The sequence below is a fragment of the Syngnathus typhle genome, linkage group LG7 (assembly GCF_033458585.1).
Source record: "Syngnathus typhle isolate RoL2023-S1 ecotype Sweden linkage group LG7, RoL_Styp_1.0, whole genome shotgun sequence".
NCBI classification, from domain to species: domain Eukaryota; kingdom Metazoa; phylum Chordata; class Actinopteri; order Syngnathiformes; family Syngnathidae; genus Syngnathus; species Syngnathus typhle.
Genome location: NC_083744.1, coordinates 3,931,257 through 3,949,083, shown reverse-complemented (window position 1 = coordinate 3,949,083; position 17,827 = coordinate 3,931,257). Strand labels below are relative to the sequence as shown.

Here is a 17,827-nt window from a genome sequence, read left to right as displayed (position 1 = left end):
GGGGGAAGTGTTTTGCAGGTCAAAGGTCACAATCAAAGTGGGATAAAGTGTGAAATATGGAAGTTGAACACGGGTGTGTAGACTTTTTCTATCACTGTCCCTGTGGATGCCCAAATTGAATTATTTCTGGGGGGTTAGTAATGATAATAATAATAAATCTAATAATTTCTGGGGGGTTAGTAATAATAATAATAATTATGATTATAATTGAAATAATTAATTTCAGGGTTCATTTTTCTCCTCAATTGTACAGGCATTATTGCTTGTCGGCATCAAGATCTGTTCAATAAAGCAACGCGAGGTAGAGAAAGTGTTTTTCATCAGGCCGGCCGGCCACTTGATCTGGTGGGCGTCCGTTTCGCTGCCTCTTCAGAGCATCATCAGTGGCACAAATGTTTGCAGCTCTCCACCAGATGAAACCTCAACATCAGAGCGTCCTCTTTCTGTTTTTCTGGTTTCTGCCGCGTTCACTGGAATTCAGCCCGCAGCTCTTTGGGTTCATCTGCTTTCATCTAATTTTTTTTTTTGTTTTAGCCCGTTATGGCGAATGAAGTCATTTTATTATGCAAATAATATTACGTGTTTGCATTTTCATTGCTAGCGTTTGACGGACGGTGCCAAAGGCTTCTTATCTTTTCGCCCATTCACAGCACGGGTTATTTGAAATTTCAAATATTTTTAGCTGACACCTTGTCGTCAAATCGCATCAGCGTTCCGTCACTCTGTCATTATTTTGGACCATCTGCATTGTTAAAACAAATCGTGGGTGTTTGCAAATACGGTGGGGTGGAAAAAAATGAACTGTGTACTATTCAATGTACTGAATAGCAAAGTGCAGCCTACTTTGTATTCCACTTTGGTCTGCCATCTGAGGGGAAATCAGCATTTTTTATTTTCAGAGGTCACAGAGCCAGATCTATCCATCCATCTCGCCACATTTCAGACAAACGAAGCCGGCCGGCGCTTTCTACTTTGGGTGAGACTCGGAGGTATCGCAAACAATGAAGAAGAGATGAATGTAGATTTTGGATCAGAACCGAATCCCAACAGACGGAGGCCAGCAAGTGGCAATGTTTGGCCGACCCGCTGTTTCAAATATCACCGTAGAAAAAGTGAGCGAGATAAATTATAATTTTGCATAGATAATATTTATTATAATAATAATTATTATTACTAAATTAAAATAAATTATATTAATAATAATAATAATTATTAATATAATTTATTTACAATGTATAATATTTTTTCAATTTCCTTATCAATAAATGGAAACTAAATTTCAGAGTTCAGCAGTAATAATTTGCACCACGTGCCTTTCTTGTTGAAAAAGTGAAGACGTGCTCGAAATCGAAATCCTCTCCCGGCGGTTGTTTTGTCGCAGCAAATTACTTTCTATTTTTCTATTGAGTTTCATCACTCCAAGCGCAAGTCTTGTAACAATACCGCCGCCGTTCACTCCTATGAAAAGACATGAAATCCGTTTAGTAAACGAGGCTTGTTGCCATGGTTACACGCACTCTATCTGTCCACAATCGTTCCATTTGAATCTCATTAGATCCTGCAAGCCTACTTTTTTTTTTTTTTTTTTTTAATCTCATTTCGATCACATAAAAAAATGGCCGTTTAGCTGCTATGAAGTGACCAATCTGAAACTCATTAAAATGAATAATAATATAAATATACGATAATGTAAACACATTACCCGAATGGCAGGCCGTAAATTGACTTCCCCAGGGCAAATTGTGTTTAATGGCGTCTTCATCAACAGTTACTCAAGTTTAATTATCGCGCGTGTACTACTCACTTGAATGCGTCACAACCTCAGGCAAACACCCGGTTTCACTCGCCATAAGCCGTCGTTGTGCCTTTCGCATACCGTTCAAAGCCACACGCATGCCAAAAAAAAACAGACTTTAATTAAACGCTATCAGAGTGGGTTGTGTAAAGAAATGAAATATAGGAAGCCGTTGAGTCGTTCCAAATCCTCGTCATATGAACTGCAGCGGATCACAAATGCTTTGTGATTGTTTGGAGTTGTTTTCCATGAGAAGAGCCCCCACCTTCCTTCGAGTCGCTTCCTTTGGCCTTTGACCCCACACTCTCCTTCAAACCACACATCAGCCACATTACCAAAACATCCTTCTTTCATCTACGAAACATTGCACGCCTTCGACCCTTTCTTTCCACCCCTGCGGCAGAGACATTAATTCATGCATTTATTATTATTTATTAATTCTGTATGATCTCCCCTCAACTGTCCTTCACAAACTGCAAGATGTTCAAAACTCTGCTGCCCGACTGCTCACCCAGCAGATCACCCCAGTCCTCCGTCAACTTCACTGGCTTCCCATAAAACAGCGCATACATTTCAAGATCCTTTTCACCACATACGAGACCCTAAACAACCTTGCTAGTTGTGTTAGCGCCTCTGTTAACACGCGGGTCTTATTGTGAATGCAGCCCAATGGATCCGTTTTAGCCATCTGGCACGAATATTGGCACTTCTCCATCTTGAACTTCAATTGTTATCTATAGAAAAACAGCGCAAAGGAGGCAAAATGTTTCCTCCTTCTGAGAACCTCACCTCTTGGCCCGCTGACTTTTTACAAAACCGCCGATAACATCGGCTGAAAAGAGCAGACTGTCAGCTTTATCGCTCCTTAACTGTCATTTCATTTATGGGATTTTAAAGAATGGGGTGAAAAAAAAGATTGTTGGCCCAATACGACAGCACCTTTTCTATTCCGCTTCTTTCATGAAAGAAAGTCACGCTCTCAAATCTGAGCCAGCTTTCTCTGCATCAATTCTTTCTGGAACAAAAGAAAAAACATCCGAAGCTCCTTTTGACAGTGGTGCTAAGTGAAAAACAACATTCTCACCTTGTACATTTCGACTGAAAGCAACATCATTTATTTATTTTTTTCTTGGAAAGGACCCGAGTGCAATCAGCCACTCGCTGCCGTGAAGCCAATTTTTGTGCTCTGATGACAAGGAATTACGTTTTTATCTGCTTGGAAAATCGCACTATTCGCCCTTGGCTAATAATATTTTAGACAAGAAAGCTTTGGAATTTTTTTTTCAAGACAGAAATAGATGATTTGTGCCATCACAAACGAACCAAAGTCCGGCTAAAAACGCTTCATGCATCATTGACATATCAATATTTCAGCAACAACAAAAACACAAGCATGCAAATATCAGAAATAACACTGCAGGCACTTTTTTTACAAAAAGAAACAAGAGATTTTTTTTTACATCAGATATGCCGAAATATGAACTAAAAATAGACTATTTTTTATTCCAGGAAACGAATGGCCAAACCAAAAGAGCAACTGAACGGACCACTGTAAACTGTACAAAAATGGAGGAAAACTTACAAGAACCAAAAATCCACTGCGCCAAGGTCAAATCCCTCTTCAAGCAAATGAATTTAGCGTGTTGGTTCTTTAGAAAGTAAGACACGCGAGTGACGCACAAGTTGCCACTGCCATCTGACAGACGGACACACAGACACGGTGTTCATTCAAACATCGGAGGTCCTCGGAGCAGCGTCGAAATTTAGTCGGAAAGAGAATATACAACTGTGAATACTTTTATCGTGTCTGTCTGTATGTGTCGCTCCACCTTTTGTGTTCCTCACAAGGTTGTAGCGCCACAACATAGATGCTGTTCAGCATTAGCATTAAGCTAGCGGCCGGAACCTTTAGCAACGCAATTCCCAAAGTCACCAGTTTGAAATTTTCCCTGCTATTATTCTGATCTCTCCGGGTTGTGGTTACCGTGGCAACACTCATCCCAACACACCCGACCCACAAGTCATCCGCCGGCTGCGCACTTCAATTCATTCCGCAGGTGCCTATTTGGCCCATCATCGCTCGGTGCGTTTTAATCACGTCCTCAGAAGTCATTAAGGGGGTTATTGTTAGAAAGGCGCACATTTGGACGCCAATGGCACAAATCAGATTTCGGTGACGGGCATATTGATGCTGCTGTTGTCGCTTCTTTCCTCTGCGGTGGCGTGGAGGCGCGCCATGTACATCCAGCAGTGGTTGTTTTCAGACGTGATATGCGTGTTGGAGGCACGGCTGTTGCTGTGGCGGCCCTGGCGCAGGTGGATGGTGAAGAGGCCGTAGGTGATGGGGTCCAGGCAGGCGTTGAAGAGCCCAAAGATGAACAGCATGTGCGTGAGCGAGTGCGAGACAGTCTCCTCCATCCTCTCGGGGAAGAGCCAGTACCACAGGCCCAGCAGGTAGTAGGGCGTCCAGCACACGATGAAGGAGGTCACGATGACCACGCTCATCTTGAGAGTCCTCATGCGGGCTTTGGGGATGTTGTTGTGGGAGCGGCGCAGGTGAACGTCTCTGGATAGTACTGAAACACAGCATTGGCGTCTTCAAGCTTAGAAGGGTCCTGCTTACGTGGGACAAGCGAGCCGTGAGCCATTTATTTTTTTATCTTATTTTATTTTCCAACCTGCGTGTGAAGCTCACCAATGTCTGCTCAACTATGAATGGAGGTTTTTTTTTTATCTTCTCAAAAGTGTGGCCTGCACTTGCATTTCTGGCCCTGTGTGTCAGCCATCTTGGATGGCAAGCCCCCACCCTCCACCGCTCCACTGATGCACATCAACTATTTTGTTTTGTTTTTTAGCTTGGAACTTTAAGGTCATGACTTGTACCTCACTTGTGATTCACACAGCGGCCGCCTCCGCGCCAACTATGTGGTGGCACCGCTTAATTGCTCGCTGTAGCCAATCAGCAACCAGAGACTGGATGTTGCTATGGTGGACGGCATTTTTTTTTTTTCAACATGCTTCTCAGTGAGAGGCAGCCAATTAAACGCACAATTCGCTTGCCACTAATCGGCCATCGCTGGCTCAGACTTTTCCCCCAACAAATTGCACGGAAGTCACATATAGGAGGAAGACAAGCTGGGCAAAAGCTGCGTTGGATATCTCAAAAGGCGCCACCTACGGTTGTTGCGAGCCATGCGGCTGGAGATCTCGATGAGGATTCTGGTGTAGCAAAAGATCATGATGGCCAGAGGGAGCAGGAAGAGGCAGGCAAAGGTGAACATGTTGTAGAGCGTCTCCTGCCAGTGCTGTACAAAACTGCCGTGCGTGGTGCACTGGGTGAAGTTCTCCGGGACGGTGATGGTCACCTTGTGGAATAGAAATATCTGCGGCCAGAAAAAAAAAAAGCAAGAGGCAGAGGACATGATGTTCTTGCAACACTGCAATGGAAAGAGCAACGTTTGCCATCTTTAATGTTCCAACAGATATTCAAATGGGAGGAGCGCTAGTCATTAGCCCGAAGATTCACAGAGGAGGACAGATTGTACCCTGCAAAGAAGAAAATCACTGCTTCAATAGGACGGCCATGTGTCAAGAAGTCTAAAATGGCTGCCCTAATAGCACATGACAGAAATTGTTATTGGTCTGAATTCGTTGGCTCAAAATACAATTTTGGAAACGGCGCCATCGGGACTTTCCTTGCCTTCATTTCATCACATGATTTTACACTCGCAGCGCGTTGGGGAACACGCTGGATTGGAATGTGACAAAATAAATCACAAATCCCGGAGACCGTGCAGGCAAGGTAAGCCGTTATCCGCCAAAGAAAAGCTCTTTGGAAACGTTTGAGTCTCTGAATCTGCTAGACGATCTCCCCCGCCCCCCTTTCAAACTGGAAATCAGGTTTTGATTGTGGCTGCCGGAAAGGATCAGGATGCAATATGTGTGAGATGTTCTGGCCGTAAGCTGATAATTCATGAGGAATCTGTCTGTATGTATGACGTGTTCGTTAGCAGAGGGGAAAGGTTGCGCCGACCGCGTTGCTACAGCTGAATTATTCACTCGGCGGCTTGAGAGGTTCCGTCGCTGCTTACACTGCACTCGCTGCTTTATTTTATTTTTTATTTTATTTGGTATTTCGTTTGATATTTTATTCTATTTTTCAATTTTTTTATTTTATTTGATTATCTGTCAAGGCTTGCTCCATGTCAAATCGGCGCCCGCCGGCTCGTCTCGTAATGGCAACGTTCGGCTAAAGTCACGGCGCTAGTGCCCTCCAATAGAACATTTCTGGATCGCGGGCGCCACGCCGTGTGGGAAGGGCTTAAGCTAATCGTCACGGAGGTATTGGTGAAGCGAGATGTTCCGAGCGTTCCCCGCAAAAGCCGCAAGCGGCGTTTAACGGCAAACCGGATTGCGACTGCGGAGCGGCTGTGTTATGATATGAGCTGATGCTTGTGAAACGTGAGTCTTGGGCCTTCACTGCCCTGAGGACGTCACAAGTAACACGGGAGCACCACTGCCACTTACTGTAGTGGAGCTGCAATTACACGTTCTTGTAGTATGGTAAAAACAAAATCAAGCCTTGCCCCCAATCATCAGAGAGTCACCTGAGGGAGCGACAGGAGGACGCTCATGCTCCAGGCCACGGTCAGCATGATCTTGCTTCTCCTCCTGGCCTCGGAGATGCCCAGCGGGTTGAGGATGGCCGACTGGCGGTCCAGGCTGATCACCACGGTGACAAAGGCGCACGAGTACATGGCCACCAGCTTGAGGAACATCAGGAGGCGGCAGGCGGCGTCGCTGGCCTGCCACTGCACGGTGATGTTCCAGGCGGCGTCCACGGGCATCACCACGAAGGTGACCAGCAGGTCGGCCACCGTCAGGTTCATGATGATGATGCGCACGTGCGACTTGCGCCGCCCGCCCTTGCCCGCCGCCCACAGCACCAGCAGGTTGCAAACGGCGGAGGCAGCGCACAGGCTGAAGGTGATGATGACTCGCACCTTGGCCGCCGTGGAGAAGGTGGGCAGCTGCAGCGCGTCGCCAGATGCGCTGCCGTTGCAGACGGCCCACGCGCAGCTGCCGTTGGCCGCCTCTGGGTCTGCCGGATAGTGGAGCATGGCCCGAGCTTCTGATCCCAAACCCGTCTCAAGGTTCTTCCAGACCCTACAGAGGAAGGAACTTTGCTCAGCTGCGTTTGTGCTTGCCACCATTTCGGTTCTCCAGACGGTTTGACGGAAGAGCAAGAGGGGGCTTTTTAAAAGTGTGATTGACACCAAGCATGCGGGCTGGAGCTTTGTGTGTGTGCGTGTGTGTTCGTGTGTGTGTGTCAGCTTGACAGATAAGGGCTTGTCACAGGTGTGGTTTCTTTCATCGCCCGGTCTCGCTTTTCCACCTGGCCTGCAGACGCTTAAATTAGATTTTTGCGTGTCCAGTATAATTGTCATGTGAAGAAGTGAGCGAGCATCCTTGCTGCTCCCGGTAGAGCAAAGAGAACGGGTTGGCAATTTTGAAGCCTCGTGGCGTTCGCCTGCCAACTTTTGTGGCCAATTTTGTCGCCTCAAACTCCCTCGCCACTCGATGGCTCTCGTCTGCGGTGTCGAGATCACATCTGTGCTCGTGAGCAGACAATTAGAGTCTGCCTCGTGTAACTCACCCCCACCCTCCCAAAAAAAGAAAAAAGATCTGATGACACTTGTAGCTAAACTACATTTTGAACATCAATCATCAAGCTCCTCCATCCAGTTGAGCATTTTTTTGTCATCAAATATCAAATCCACAACAATTTGGTGACAATCACACGACCGAGAACCGGAGTTCATATTGAGTCCCTCGTGAAAGAAATATGGAGCCATTAAAATAAAAATGAAATGAAACGAGAGCAGGAACAAGGACGAGCTCACCTTGTGGGGATCCGTCAGGATTAACGGGGGCTCATCAAGTGCGACTCCGGCTTCAGCTTCATTCCTCCACTGATGACCAGACTGCAGGCATGGACCACGAGGTTCCCTCAAGCGTGATGAAAAAAAGGAAACAGACAGGAGAGGGAAGGAGGGAAGGAGGGAGGGGCAGAGAGAGAGAGAGAGCGAGAGAGAGAGAGAGTTGCTCGCTTCCATTCTGCTTCTTGGTCATATCTAGCAGCAATTCCGATTATCACATTTGGGCTTGTGATGGCAAAATTTTATAAATAAATTTGACCCAAAGTTTGCAACCCTCCTAAATTTAAATGATTTAAAAAAACAAAACAAAAAACATACTTTAGGGTCATTTTTGGGAGGAGGTGGAGCTACTCTGAATTTCTTCAACTCTGATTTTGAGGCTCCACTGGGACTGTGCTGGCAAATAACCATTTGATTGATCTTGAGGCCGAGTCCACATTGGCTCGTATAGAAAAGATCAGCGGAAAGACGCACCAAAAATAAATTCAAGCTCCTAATGAAGACCATGGCGTGAATCCACTTCTGGCTTCATTTGTGGATTCTTATCTCTTAGAGCATAGATGTCAAACTCTGGCCCGCGGGCCAAATTTGGCCCGCAGTCTAATTATATTTGGCCCGCGAGGCAATTTCAAATTAATATTAGAGCTGGCCCGCCGGTATTATACGGCGGCAGCGCTGTAACACCGCATTCATCGCTGGTACTAGTAATCCCATAATGCTCTGCTGTTGCTTTGGCGCCCATACGTCCGTTCCTGACTCCGCCTCATGCCCATATAAGTAGAATCCGTGTTCATTTATTCCCAGAATGCACCTGAAATTTTCAAGACGGCGCTGCCTAGATTCGATACTATTGGCTTCCGACCAGCAGTCCACAAACCAATGGGTGACGTGACGTCACGGATGTTACATGCATTTCTTATATACAGTCTATGTGCACACCCCGCATCTCCGTGCCTATGTGAGCAACTTTTTTCCTCAATGAAGATGACGAAAACTTCTCACAGGAGACGTCTGACTGACAAACACCTTTGGTCGATAATGACGGTTTCCTCAGCTCAAACCCTAAGCCCCGACATTGATGAACTGGCATCCAAGAAAAGATGCCAGGTATCTGGCTTGGCCGCATCAGAGTAGATCAGTGTGTCGCAAAATGAGCAGTAAATACATTTTCTATGCACTTTCTCTTGCTACTCCAAGGCCTGAATGGTTGATTTATTCATAGTTGTTATGTTATTTTATTTTCAAATTTATTAGCCTGTGTAAGAAGCTAATTTGGACATTTACCTCAGAAGGCTGCAAACAGAAAGGAGGCATTCAATTTTTATTTAAGTTTTATTTAATATGCCATTGATATGTTTTACTATTATTATTACTATTGTTACTATTATTGTTATTATTAGTATTATTAGTGTTATTATCAACTTGATTTTGCACGCCTGCACTTTTAAGTTATTGCTTGTTGCTTGCTTGCTTATTCAATATTCATTGTAAAATCAAAACTTGTTTGATTTTATATTAAAAGGTTCATTTGTTCAACCTTGGCCCGCAGCTTTGTTCAATTTAAAATTTTGGCCCACTGTGAATTTGAGTTTGACACCCCTGTCTTAGAGTCAAATAGGGTTCAACTCCGACTTTATGTGCGTGTGTATGCTCAGAGTCCCGGCAAGAAAGATGTCATGCGGTGAGCAATCAGCTTCACAGTACTTTGGCTCGCTGACCTTGGGAACCTGCGCGTTCCGGTAAGCAAAGACACTCGCTCGACTTTTGGATATATATGGAATGTGTTTGCAAGTGAGGAACAAAAAAGTGATTCCAAACATACACCAATAACAATTAAAACGAATGGAAAGGATAGAATTGCATGGAGATCATTTAGTGGGCACCGTGCTGCTCATTCCTCAGCCAGCAGGGGGCAGTAGAATTAATCAATGTAAATAGATTTGATGATGAAACATAGCAGGAATATTTGTCATGAGGATTGTTGGAATAATTTAAGTAAAGCCTTGTCATTTATGAGTTTATGGCTTTCCTTTCATCTAGGTTCTTTCTCTTTAGTGACAGGGAAGTCTTTTGATCTCTGTCAGCCATATGTATCCTTCCTGTCCTTATGTTATCTGTGTGTTTTTGTTCCTGTAAGAGGCCTTCACTACCAATGAGCAGAGCTTATTTGCATAGGCAAAATGTTCTTATTTGGTTGAAAGAAACTTCATTCCTTTTAGTTAACTGTAGGTTTGGTTCATAGATTGTTGTTGATCAGAACTGTTTTTCTTTGTTAAGTGTTAAACACAGTTTGAAGTAGTTGCGTGCAAGTTATCCTATATTTACTCAATGTTTGTTTAAGGAACTGCATACCAGTTACCTTACATTTACTTAACATTTGTTTTAGTGTTTAAGACAAGTTACTTATTGTTATTGAGTGTTAATTTACTAAGTAGATAAAGTCTAGCAAAGGTCTAGTTGCATTGTTCCACAGGAAAGCGGCAATTGAAGTTATCTGATCTCACTCGCGGACGACTCGGCCAACAACTGGAGAAGAACAGATGGACAAACTCTGCGGGGGTCACGGGCCGACAATGAAGTGCTAATTCACACCACACTACATTAATCAACGTTGCTTCAGACACAATCTTCCCTCCCTTTAGTGTAGCAACGCCTCTGTAACCAGGGCAACCAAAACATTAAATAGAGGAGCACGTGGAGGGAGAACTCAGAATTGATGGAGATTGTAACCGATTTTCCTCTCTCTATCGTTCTCCTCGCGAGAAAAGACTTAATATTCTGTCTCACTGGTGGTTTGTTTGCTGTTGTTCTTCTCTTAATAGTTATTCAGTCATTGAAATAAACCTGACAAGGATAAAGAATCTATGCCAGTGCGTAGCATTATTTGGAATGCTTCCTTCCTCCCTACCTCCCTCCCTTCCTTCCTTCCTTCCTTCCTTGCACATGACATTTCTGCAACACTTTGCATTCTTCTTATTTTATTATTGATCACAAGCACGCAACACGGGTGGCCATCATCACAAGCGTCGCAATCATGTCGCATTGACAAAAATGAGCCCGCCAAGCCCACTTTAGTTCACGGCGGGAAATGATTGTCAGGCGGGCGGCCGCCGGTGTTTTGCATCGGAACATGGATTTTTTAAAAAGACTCTGGCAAGCATTTGTCGGCACACGTCGGACGTGGCCGGAAAGCCGATAAATTACCGACCGATGATGTTTGTTGAGAATTAGCCACGGCGAGCAGATTTCTGAGTTCGCCTTCCTTCTTTTGTTTACCTTTCCCGTATGTCTGCGGGAGATTATTTTGGTCTTTGCGCATCGTCGGAGGTCTCATTATCCGTCGGAATGAATTAGCTGAAGCACTTATCTGTTTGGGCTGAGCGGGTCAGCGGGTCATCGCGTGATGCCGTTCCTGCGTGAATGCCGTTCCGGCGTGAATGCCGCTCATGTTTTTTTTTTTTTATGGCTTCCTATAGGCTTCTATAGAAGCTCCCGACTGTGGAACAAAAGGCTCATGAAAAATGCATTCAGGTGTGATTTAGCAGATGGCGGCCGACACAACGTTTGGCGTAAACACCTTTTTGCACCTCCAGCTTCTTTATGAATATCATTTGCATGCGTCACAATTCGATTTGTTGCGTGTTGTGGAGCGATATATGCGCTCAAGGTTGGCCAGCTATTCATGATGAAACGTCTTTAGAAAAACATTTTTCTTTTTCTACTCGCGTGATGAAACATCTTTAGAAAAACGTTTTTCTTTTTCTATTCGCGTGGCTTTGACGCGGCGCTGAGGTAATCAAGTTTATGCGACAAAAGCAAGTTAAATCTGAATGGAAAGAAAACTTTCACTGTCAGGAAATACTACAGGGCTTGCTTTTACATTCTTACATGACGTTAATGTAAAAAAAACAACAACAATGCCTGGAAATAAAGTGTCGATATTTAGTTACTGCATCAAGTCGCTTGTGGCTCCTTCTACTATTTTGTTCAGAAAAGGTCTTGGTTCCTCCAATGTTGAGGTCATCACTCATTTGCTTGTCTGGATTCCTGTGCCCGAAGTGGATCTGTTTTCGTCTGAGGATCTTTGGGGAAGCTTTCTCCAACAGCGCAGGCACATAAAAAAGCACCCACCGCATTCCTCCTGCTGTTTGTGTCTTCTGGCTCTAATGAAGATCAATTAACTGGCACGATGCAGCGTCGCTCGGCAGCCGACATCCATTTATTGTGACTAACTGCAGGGGACGCTAATGGACCCATCAATGGGGCATTCTTTTTCCGAGGGTCACTTTAATAGCGATGACTAACTTGCAGGGGGCCGAGAACGGTGCCCTGTGGTACACCCGGCTGCTGCCGGTACGTCTACGACATCACCTGAGCCCATCTGTACCTTCTGCTCTCCGACAGCGGCAATTAGAGGCACCGGGATTCTATCGGCTCTCCAGATTTTCAGCAGTTTCGCTCTATGGTAACGTGGATTGGAATGGAGTTTGTCGCTCTAATGTCTCCCGGCATTCGTTGGAAAGCAAGATAGCATCTCCTTCTTTCTACTCGACATCTATTTTGAGTTCTCCTTTCGCGTTGGTCTCATTCTGTTAAGGATGCAGCCAGGTGAACATTTTTGTCTGCCTCATTACGTGCGTATATTGGCGCGAGTCATCCTTTCAGCGACTTCAAGTCCTTGACGCTCATGAGCAAGTGGCCTCGTTTTATAGACGCTTTCAAGCTCTTCACTTTTTTTTCTGAAAGGATTAGAAGCCATAAATCTTCTTTACATATTTTCCTGCTCCAGCAATATGGAAAGTTCTGCGCAATTTTGTCGTGTGCAAATGAGTGACTTGAGACTATTCACAGCTTCATGATTTATGCCTGTATGTAGAGCACATCAAAGGCTCCAATGTAAAATGGCCACCAAAAAAAGCCCTTCAACTTTCTTTGCGATAGGTTTGCTTCTAAAAATGGCTTCCGCTGGCACTCTTGGTGTGGATGTCAGCAAGTTCATGAATCTAATCAACGTTTGTTTGACAGTCAAGCCAAATTGCATCGCTTCAGTCGACAATGGAGTTGGCAGCTCATCTACGGAAAAGCTCACAAATTGTGAGCCGAGTCGGACTGTGAGTAACGTAACATCTGCTGTCTTCTCTTGCTTGCCTACCTTTTCATCTTTGGCAACTTTTGACTCCTGCCGTGTTCGGGGCTGCCTCCATCATCACGAGGTCTCCATGGCAACTTCAATCCGAGCACTCGGCGGCACCTACTAACGAAGACCTGCTTGTAGTTGATTGTGTGAAACAAATGACTCTTTTAACTTGAAGTGGCGTTTAAAAATAGCTCCGGGTGCAGGTTATCGTTAATGAACGTGCTCGGGCATGCCCTTGTCGTCAGACGCGCGTGCCTGCGAACAGGGACACTCTTTGAGTGTTTTCTTCTGCAGCATCAGAGTTCAAATGGATTGTCAGGAGAAGGCCAAAAAAGCATTTCCAAGGCAGCATGAAATATGCCACGAAGGGAGCACAGTTGGCATCAACTGCACAAGGAAAGGTCTCACAGTAATGTTCCCAAGAACTAGAGGACCCAACAAAATAGATGAGAAGCCAAGAAGAAAATTACTCAGGGAACATTGAAGACGCCGCAGGAAACGTGACGTGGCAATTTCCCGTCGTCCAAATCCAGAGTTTCCGAACAAGCCAGAAGCGCTGCTCCCAACTCTAGAGAGTGTTTTCTTTGCGCTCTGCTGCTATCTAGTGGACACTTTTAGTACTACTTTTTGTCTACTCCTTCCTTTGCATCCGGGATACTCTTCCTTTTCCCTCTTAGGGCCACAAAAAAATAGAAGGAAGGAGGATCCTGGATCTGGACCATTGGACACCGATGTACCTTGACCTTGGACTTCACCTTTCATTTTTTTGGAAATTGTTTTGGGCTCTTTTTTTTACATTACCCGTCATCAATTTTCCACGGGACGCTCTCCGTTCCCATGACGACCACGTTATCTTCCATCAAGAAGCTGAGCTGAAAAATACTCGCCACTAGAGAGCAGCGTATATCAACAAGCGTCGTCCAACCAAGGCTGAGTGCTGCGCGTGCGCGTGGCCTGCTTTACATTTGCTTTATTGAAATCAATTCGTCCTTGCAGACTGAGACTTCATCAGGAAAACTGTAATGAATTGTATTTGAAGTTGAAATTGCGGTCATTTCTCTCATAGCATGACATTGATTTACTTGGGAAAAGAGTTAAATAGCCTCAAGTGTAGTGATGTGTAGTGTAACTTTACACTACAGCAACAGTGTAACTTTACAAGCAAATCTTCTTAAGGGCTTAACGCGCACACACTCCTTATGTTAGGCACTGTGAGTGTGCTGGTAACTCCAATCGGAGAGAAGATGCAGCAGAGTCAAAGCTTCTTCTTTTTTCTCCTCCTCCTTTTAAATTTGGTAGAGGAAGCACGATGTGCTCATTTCGATGGCTGCGTCGCGCTGGACATTAAATGCCCCATTTGGAACTCAACCAACTGCCCTTAAATTTTGAGCCGATGCCACTCGTATGAAAGAAATTGTAAACATTTGAATGGTGGGAAACGCCGCCTCGCCCTAAAACAGGATACGCCTTGGTGGGCGACGCCTCACCGGTCGCCATGGTGACGACCGGTGTTGTCGCGCCGTCTTTGCTTGTGTCATTTGGGCGCTCACCATTTGCAAATGAACTCCACAAAACAAAAGAGCCGCTACAACCAGATGGACGAGTCGGATGTCGTGCGCAGAAAAACCAGCCACCTATTTAAGGACAGTCACAAATAAAGGTGGGGAGTTTCAAGTTGCGTGACACGTCAACAATAGGAAAGCAGTCGGAAACGTCACGGCAATCAAAATGAACGTCAGACAGACGACATTCTGTAACCACATTCAAAATGGCGGACTGCGTTTTCAAGTGTTTGAAATGGGAGGTCATTTGTCGCAAAGATTTATTTATTTATTCATTCATTTATTTAGCGATGTGAGATAAATAAGTTTTGATGTGTACAGTGGGCGAGTATGTGAATCTGCACTGGGCGGCAAAGCCTTTCATTTACCTTGGACTCGTTTAAACTCTCGTGGGGAGCAAAGTGCCCTATTATGGACTTTTTTTTTCCTTTGAGGGTAGGTTTGAGTTTGAGTGAGTAGGTTGAGCTGTGCTTGAGAACAAGATGAGGTCCTTCTCATGTCCACATTGGTCCGGTCCTGGTCGAGTAGGAAGCGACCGCAGCTGGGCCGCTTTCTCCTTTTGCTTATTTTAGCCGCTGACATTTGGATTGGGATCGTTTGGCAAGGCCCGCCTTGAAACGCTGACTAATTGGATCCGCGTCGAAAAGGTTCTCTGCCACTGGAGGCTCTGAGATGATTTCACTGAACTGAACTCTTTTATATTTTTTATTTCTCCCCCCTCCTGAACTCACTCATCACTGCGTTTTTCATTAACGAGATGCCAAATCACAAAAACTTTTGCATGCTTTTACTGTGGCCATTTTGGAACTTCCTGCTTCTTATTGTACACAGAGTTCGGGCAATTGAGTGCAGTGGCAGGCGGGCACACCGTGGCAGGTGGGCGCGCCAGATTTTTTTGGGCCCAATGGCTGGCTGCCTCGCTCTCATCCTGTAATTGTGAAGGTGCGAGTGTGAAAGCTTCCTTCCTGCCGGCGGGGAAATAACACCCTTCCATCTTGTGCCGCAGCTGTCTAATGAGAGCTTTGCTTTGTGAAAGTGGTCGCCTGGTGATGGACGGATCACGGGCTCGGGTCTTATCAGCTGAATCAACTTATCAATGACTCACCCAAAAAAATAAGGCCGGATTCAGTTTTGTGCACCGGACTGTGCTGAATCTGACAGTGACACAACATTTCAGGAAAAATCTCATTTGGATCGATGTTGAGAGAGAGAACAGCGAGCCCTTCGGTAAAGCCGCATTTGAAAACCAGCACCGGTGTCCCGTGGCTTGATTTGCCCCCGAGAGAAAAGTTGAGCGTGTTGCTTTGAATGTTTGTCCTCCCCCCCTCCCCGTGAGCAGCGCAGACGCTATCGCTGCTCGCCAACCTCGCGCTTGATAGCAGTGTAAAAATAGATAGCATGGCCAGTGTGATACACTTTGCAAATGGTAAGAAGCAGACAGCGGCGGGCTATATTTAGACAGGATGCTATTACCAAACTAAAAGGCGCCTCTCGCTGTAAATTCTTTTTATGAGCCACAGGTTGACTTGGAGGGGCACCGTGTACGCACGTTGGCGGCGTGCTGCGTTTGATATTGCCTCGCACGACCCCTGACCCCTCCATTAAGATCCCATTTGTCCTGGGAATAAAGACTGACAAGCGTTTTAAAGCACCTCAGAGATCAAAACAGCAAGCGACTTAGGATCTTAAATTATTGTCGTTTTACTGGACGCCTGTTAAACTCAAGCCACACACACATGCCATTCTAGCTCCATACTGTGCTTCGTCTTAAGTGTGCCTTGGCCACTAGGGGGCAGTATGATACAGACATAGACAAATCATTCCACAGAGGATAAAGAATATATGCCCGACTGAGTATTGTTTTATCGCCTGACTACATGTGTTGCTTCACTGCATGCGTTCAAATATCCTGTTGCAACTAGCGATGCCATTTGTAAACCTTTTTATGGTGTTTTGCATTTTGTTAGCATTGAGCTAGCAGGATTCTTGAGTGTTGTGTGTTGTTTCACTTCCACAGTATGACGCTGGTAGTCAAAGTAAAAAACTGGCGGAAGTATTACTTAAAAAAGTCGCAAAGTGGACTGACTCGTTGTCAAGCCTTCGAATTTGTTGCAGTGGCCCGTTTTCTTGCTCAGTCTCCTGTTAAATAGCCCCCAGCCATGTGTTTTTCCCCCTCAAAAGTTGAATCACGAAAAGCAATACGACAGTAGTTTATACTTTTGTATGAGTCTGTGAGCCTGGAGACATCCCCGCCTTGCCACAATGTCTCCCAGCCGACGGGCTGTGCCTCGTTCCCACTGTCCACACCCTTTAACAAAGGCTAAAAATAGCATTGACTTCTCCAGGCAAAACAATACAAACACAATGAGCGGCTATTCAAACATTCCTGGCAGCGCCATCAGGAGTACCTGACTGGCCTTCCCAAATGTCCACTGCAAGTAAACACACACTGTATTTACGATAACTCTGGATAATCCGGAGTTACACTTCAGTCGTTTTGAAAGTGGCCCACGACCGTCTATGTGCTACGTCTCTCACAACTCTGTCATTTAGCATTATATTGATTGATTGATTGATTGAATATTTATTGATCCCCAGGGGTGGGGAAATTCAGGCCCCAGCAGTACCCATACCACAGAGTGGGTATACAAAAAACACACAGATGGCATGAGCGCAACTCAATAGGCTCTCACAAGGCTGCCACACAACGGCGCCACAAAGAAAGTCAGAAAGTGCACAAGATAAAAGCCATCAAAGCAAATCAAAGCTAAAAGACAAAGGAAAAAAAAGCAACAGCGGCCACCTAGCACCCCTCAATACAAGAGAACACCCCAAAACACACAAAATAGCCTCCACGGGGTCCATCGACAGGTGTAAGGGCAGTCCAGTTCAACGGCGCCCAATGGACCGTGGTGGTGAATCGGTGAAAACATCACAAAGCAGGCAAATGTGTGAGCAGCGTCCCGGGCACCCTGTCGGGGGACGTGCAGATGGCCACCACGGGGCTAGCATGGCGAAAGTCGTCGGTTCCGACGAGCACGAGGGAGCGGACTCCCCACAGGTGTTGCGGCTGCAAGGCCAATGCGAGGGACCCGGTCATCACTGGTCGGATAAGCAGGAAGCCGTCGTAGAGTTACGCCGGCCTCGACCGATGATCCCGGTCCGGTCCCAGGAAGAAAAAATAAATAAAATAAAATATCCGATCCGAAGAGGTACCGAGGTGCGGTAGAAGGCACCAGCATCGCCGAATGGACAAAAAGACAGAAAGAAAAAGGAGAAAATAAGGAAATAAAGAGGAAAAGTGCGTACTTAACTCATTTTGAAACCAGCACGATATGAACTAACTTGACTTATGATTTTGCTAGCATCATCAGAGTTTTTTTTATTTTTTTTA

General features: G+C 45.4%; 1 protein-coding gene across 1 annotated transcript; it reads right to left on the bottom strand.

Moving 5' to 3' along the window:
• Positions 1–2,940: 2,940 nt before the first annotated feature.
• Positions 2,941–6,950, bottom strand: gnrhr4 (gonadotropin releasing hormone receptor 4). The gene is made up of 3 exons (XM_061282358.1): positions 6,403–6,950; positions 4,974–5,178; positions 2,941–4,371 (listed from the first exon to the last, which is right to left on the bottom strand). The coding sequence occupies exons 1-3, from the start codon at positions 6,913–6,915 to the stop codon at positions 3,959–3,961; spliced, it is 1,131 nt and encodes a 376-aa protein (XP_061138342.1). The 5' UTR covers positions 6,916–6,950; the 3' UTR covers positions 2,941–3,958.
• Between the last annotated feature and the right edge of the window lie 10,877 nt (positions 6,951–17,827).

What these genes read in the sequence shown, in the direction of transcription:
- gnrhr4 (XM_061282358.1), bottom strand. Translation starts at nt 6,915, where the DNA reads ATGCTCCACTATCCGGCAGACCCAGAGGCGGCCAACGGCAGCTGCGCG. An exon ending in TCCTCCTGTCGCTCCCTCAG is followed by an intron (nt 5,179 to 6,402) that starts GTGACTCTCTGA and finishes TTCTGGCCGCAG; the next exon opens with ATATTTCTATTCCACAAGGT. An exon ending in CCGCATGGCTCGCAACAACC is followed by an intron (nt 4,372 to 4,973) that starts GTAGGTGGCGCC and finishes GCTGTGTTTCAG; the next exon opens with TACTATCCAGAGACGTTCAC.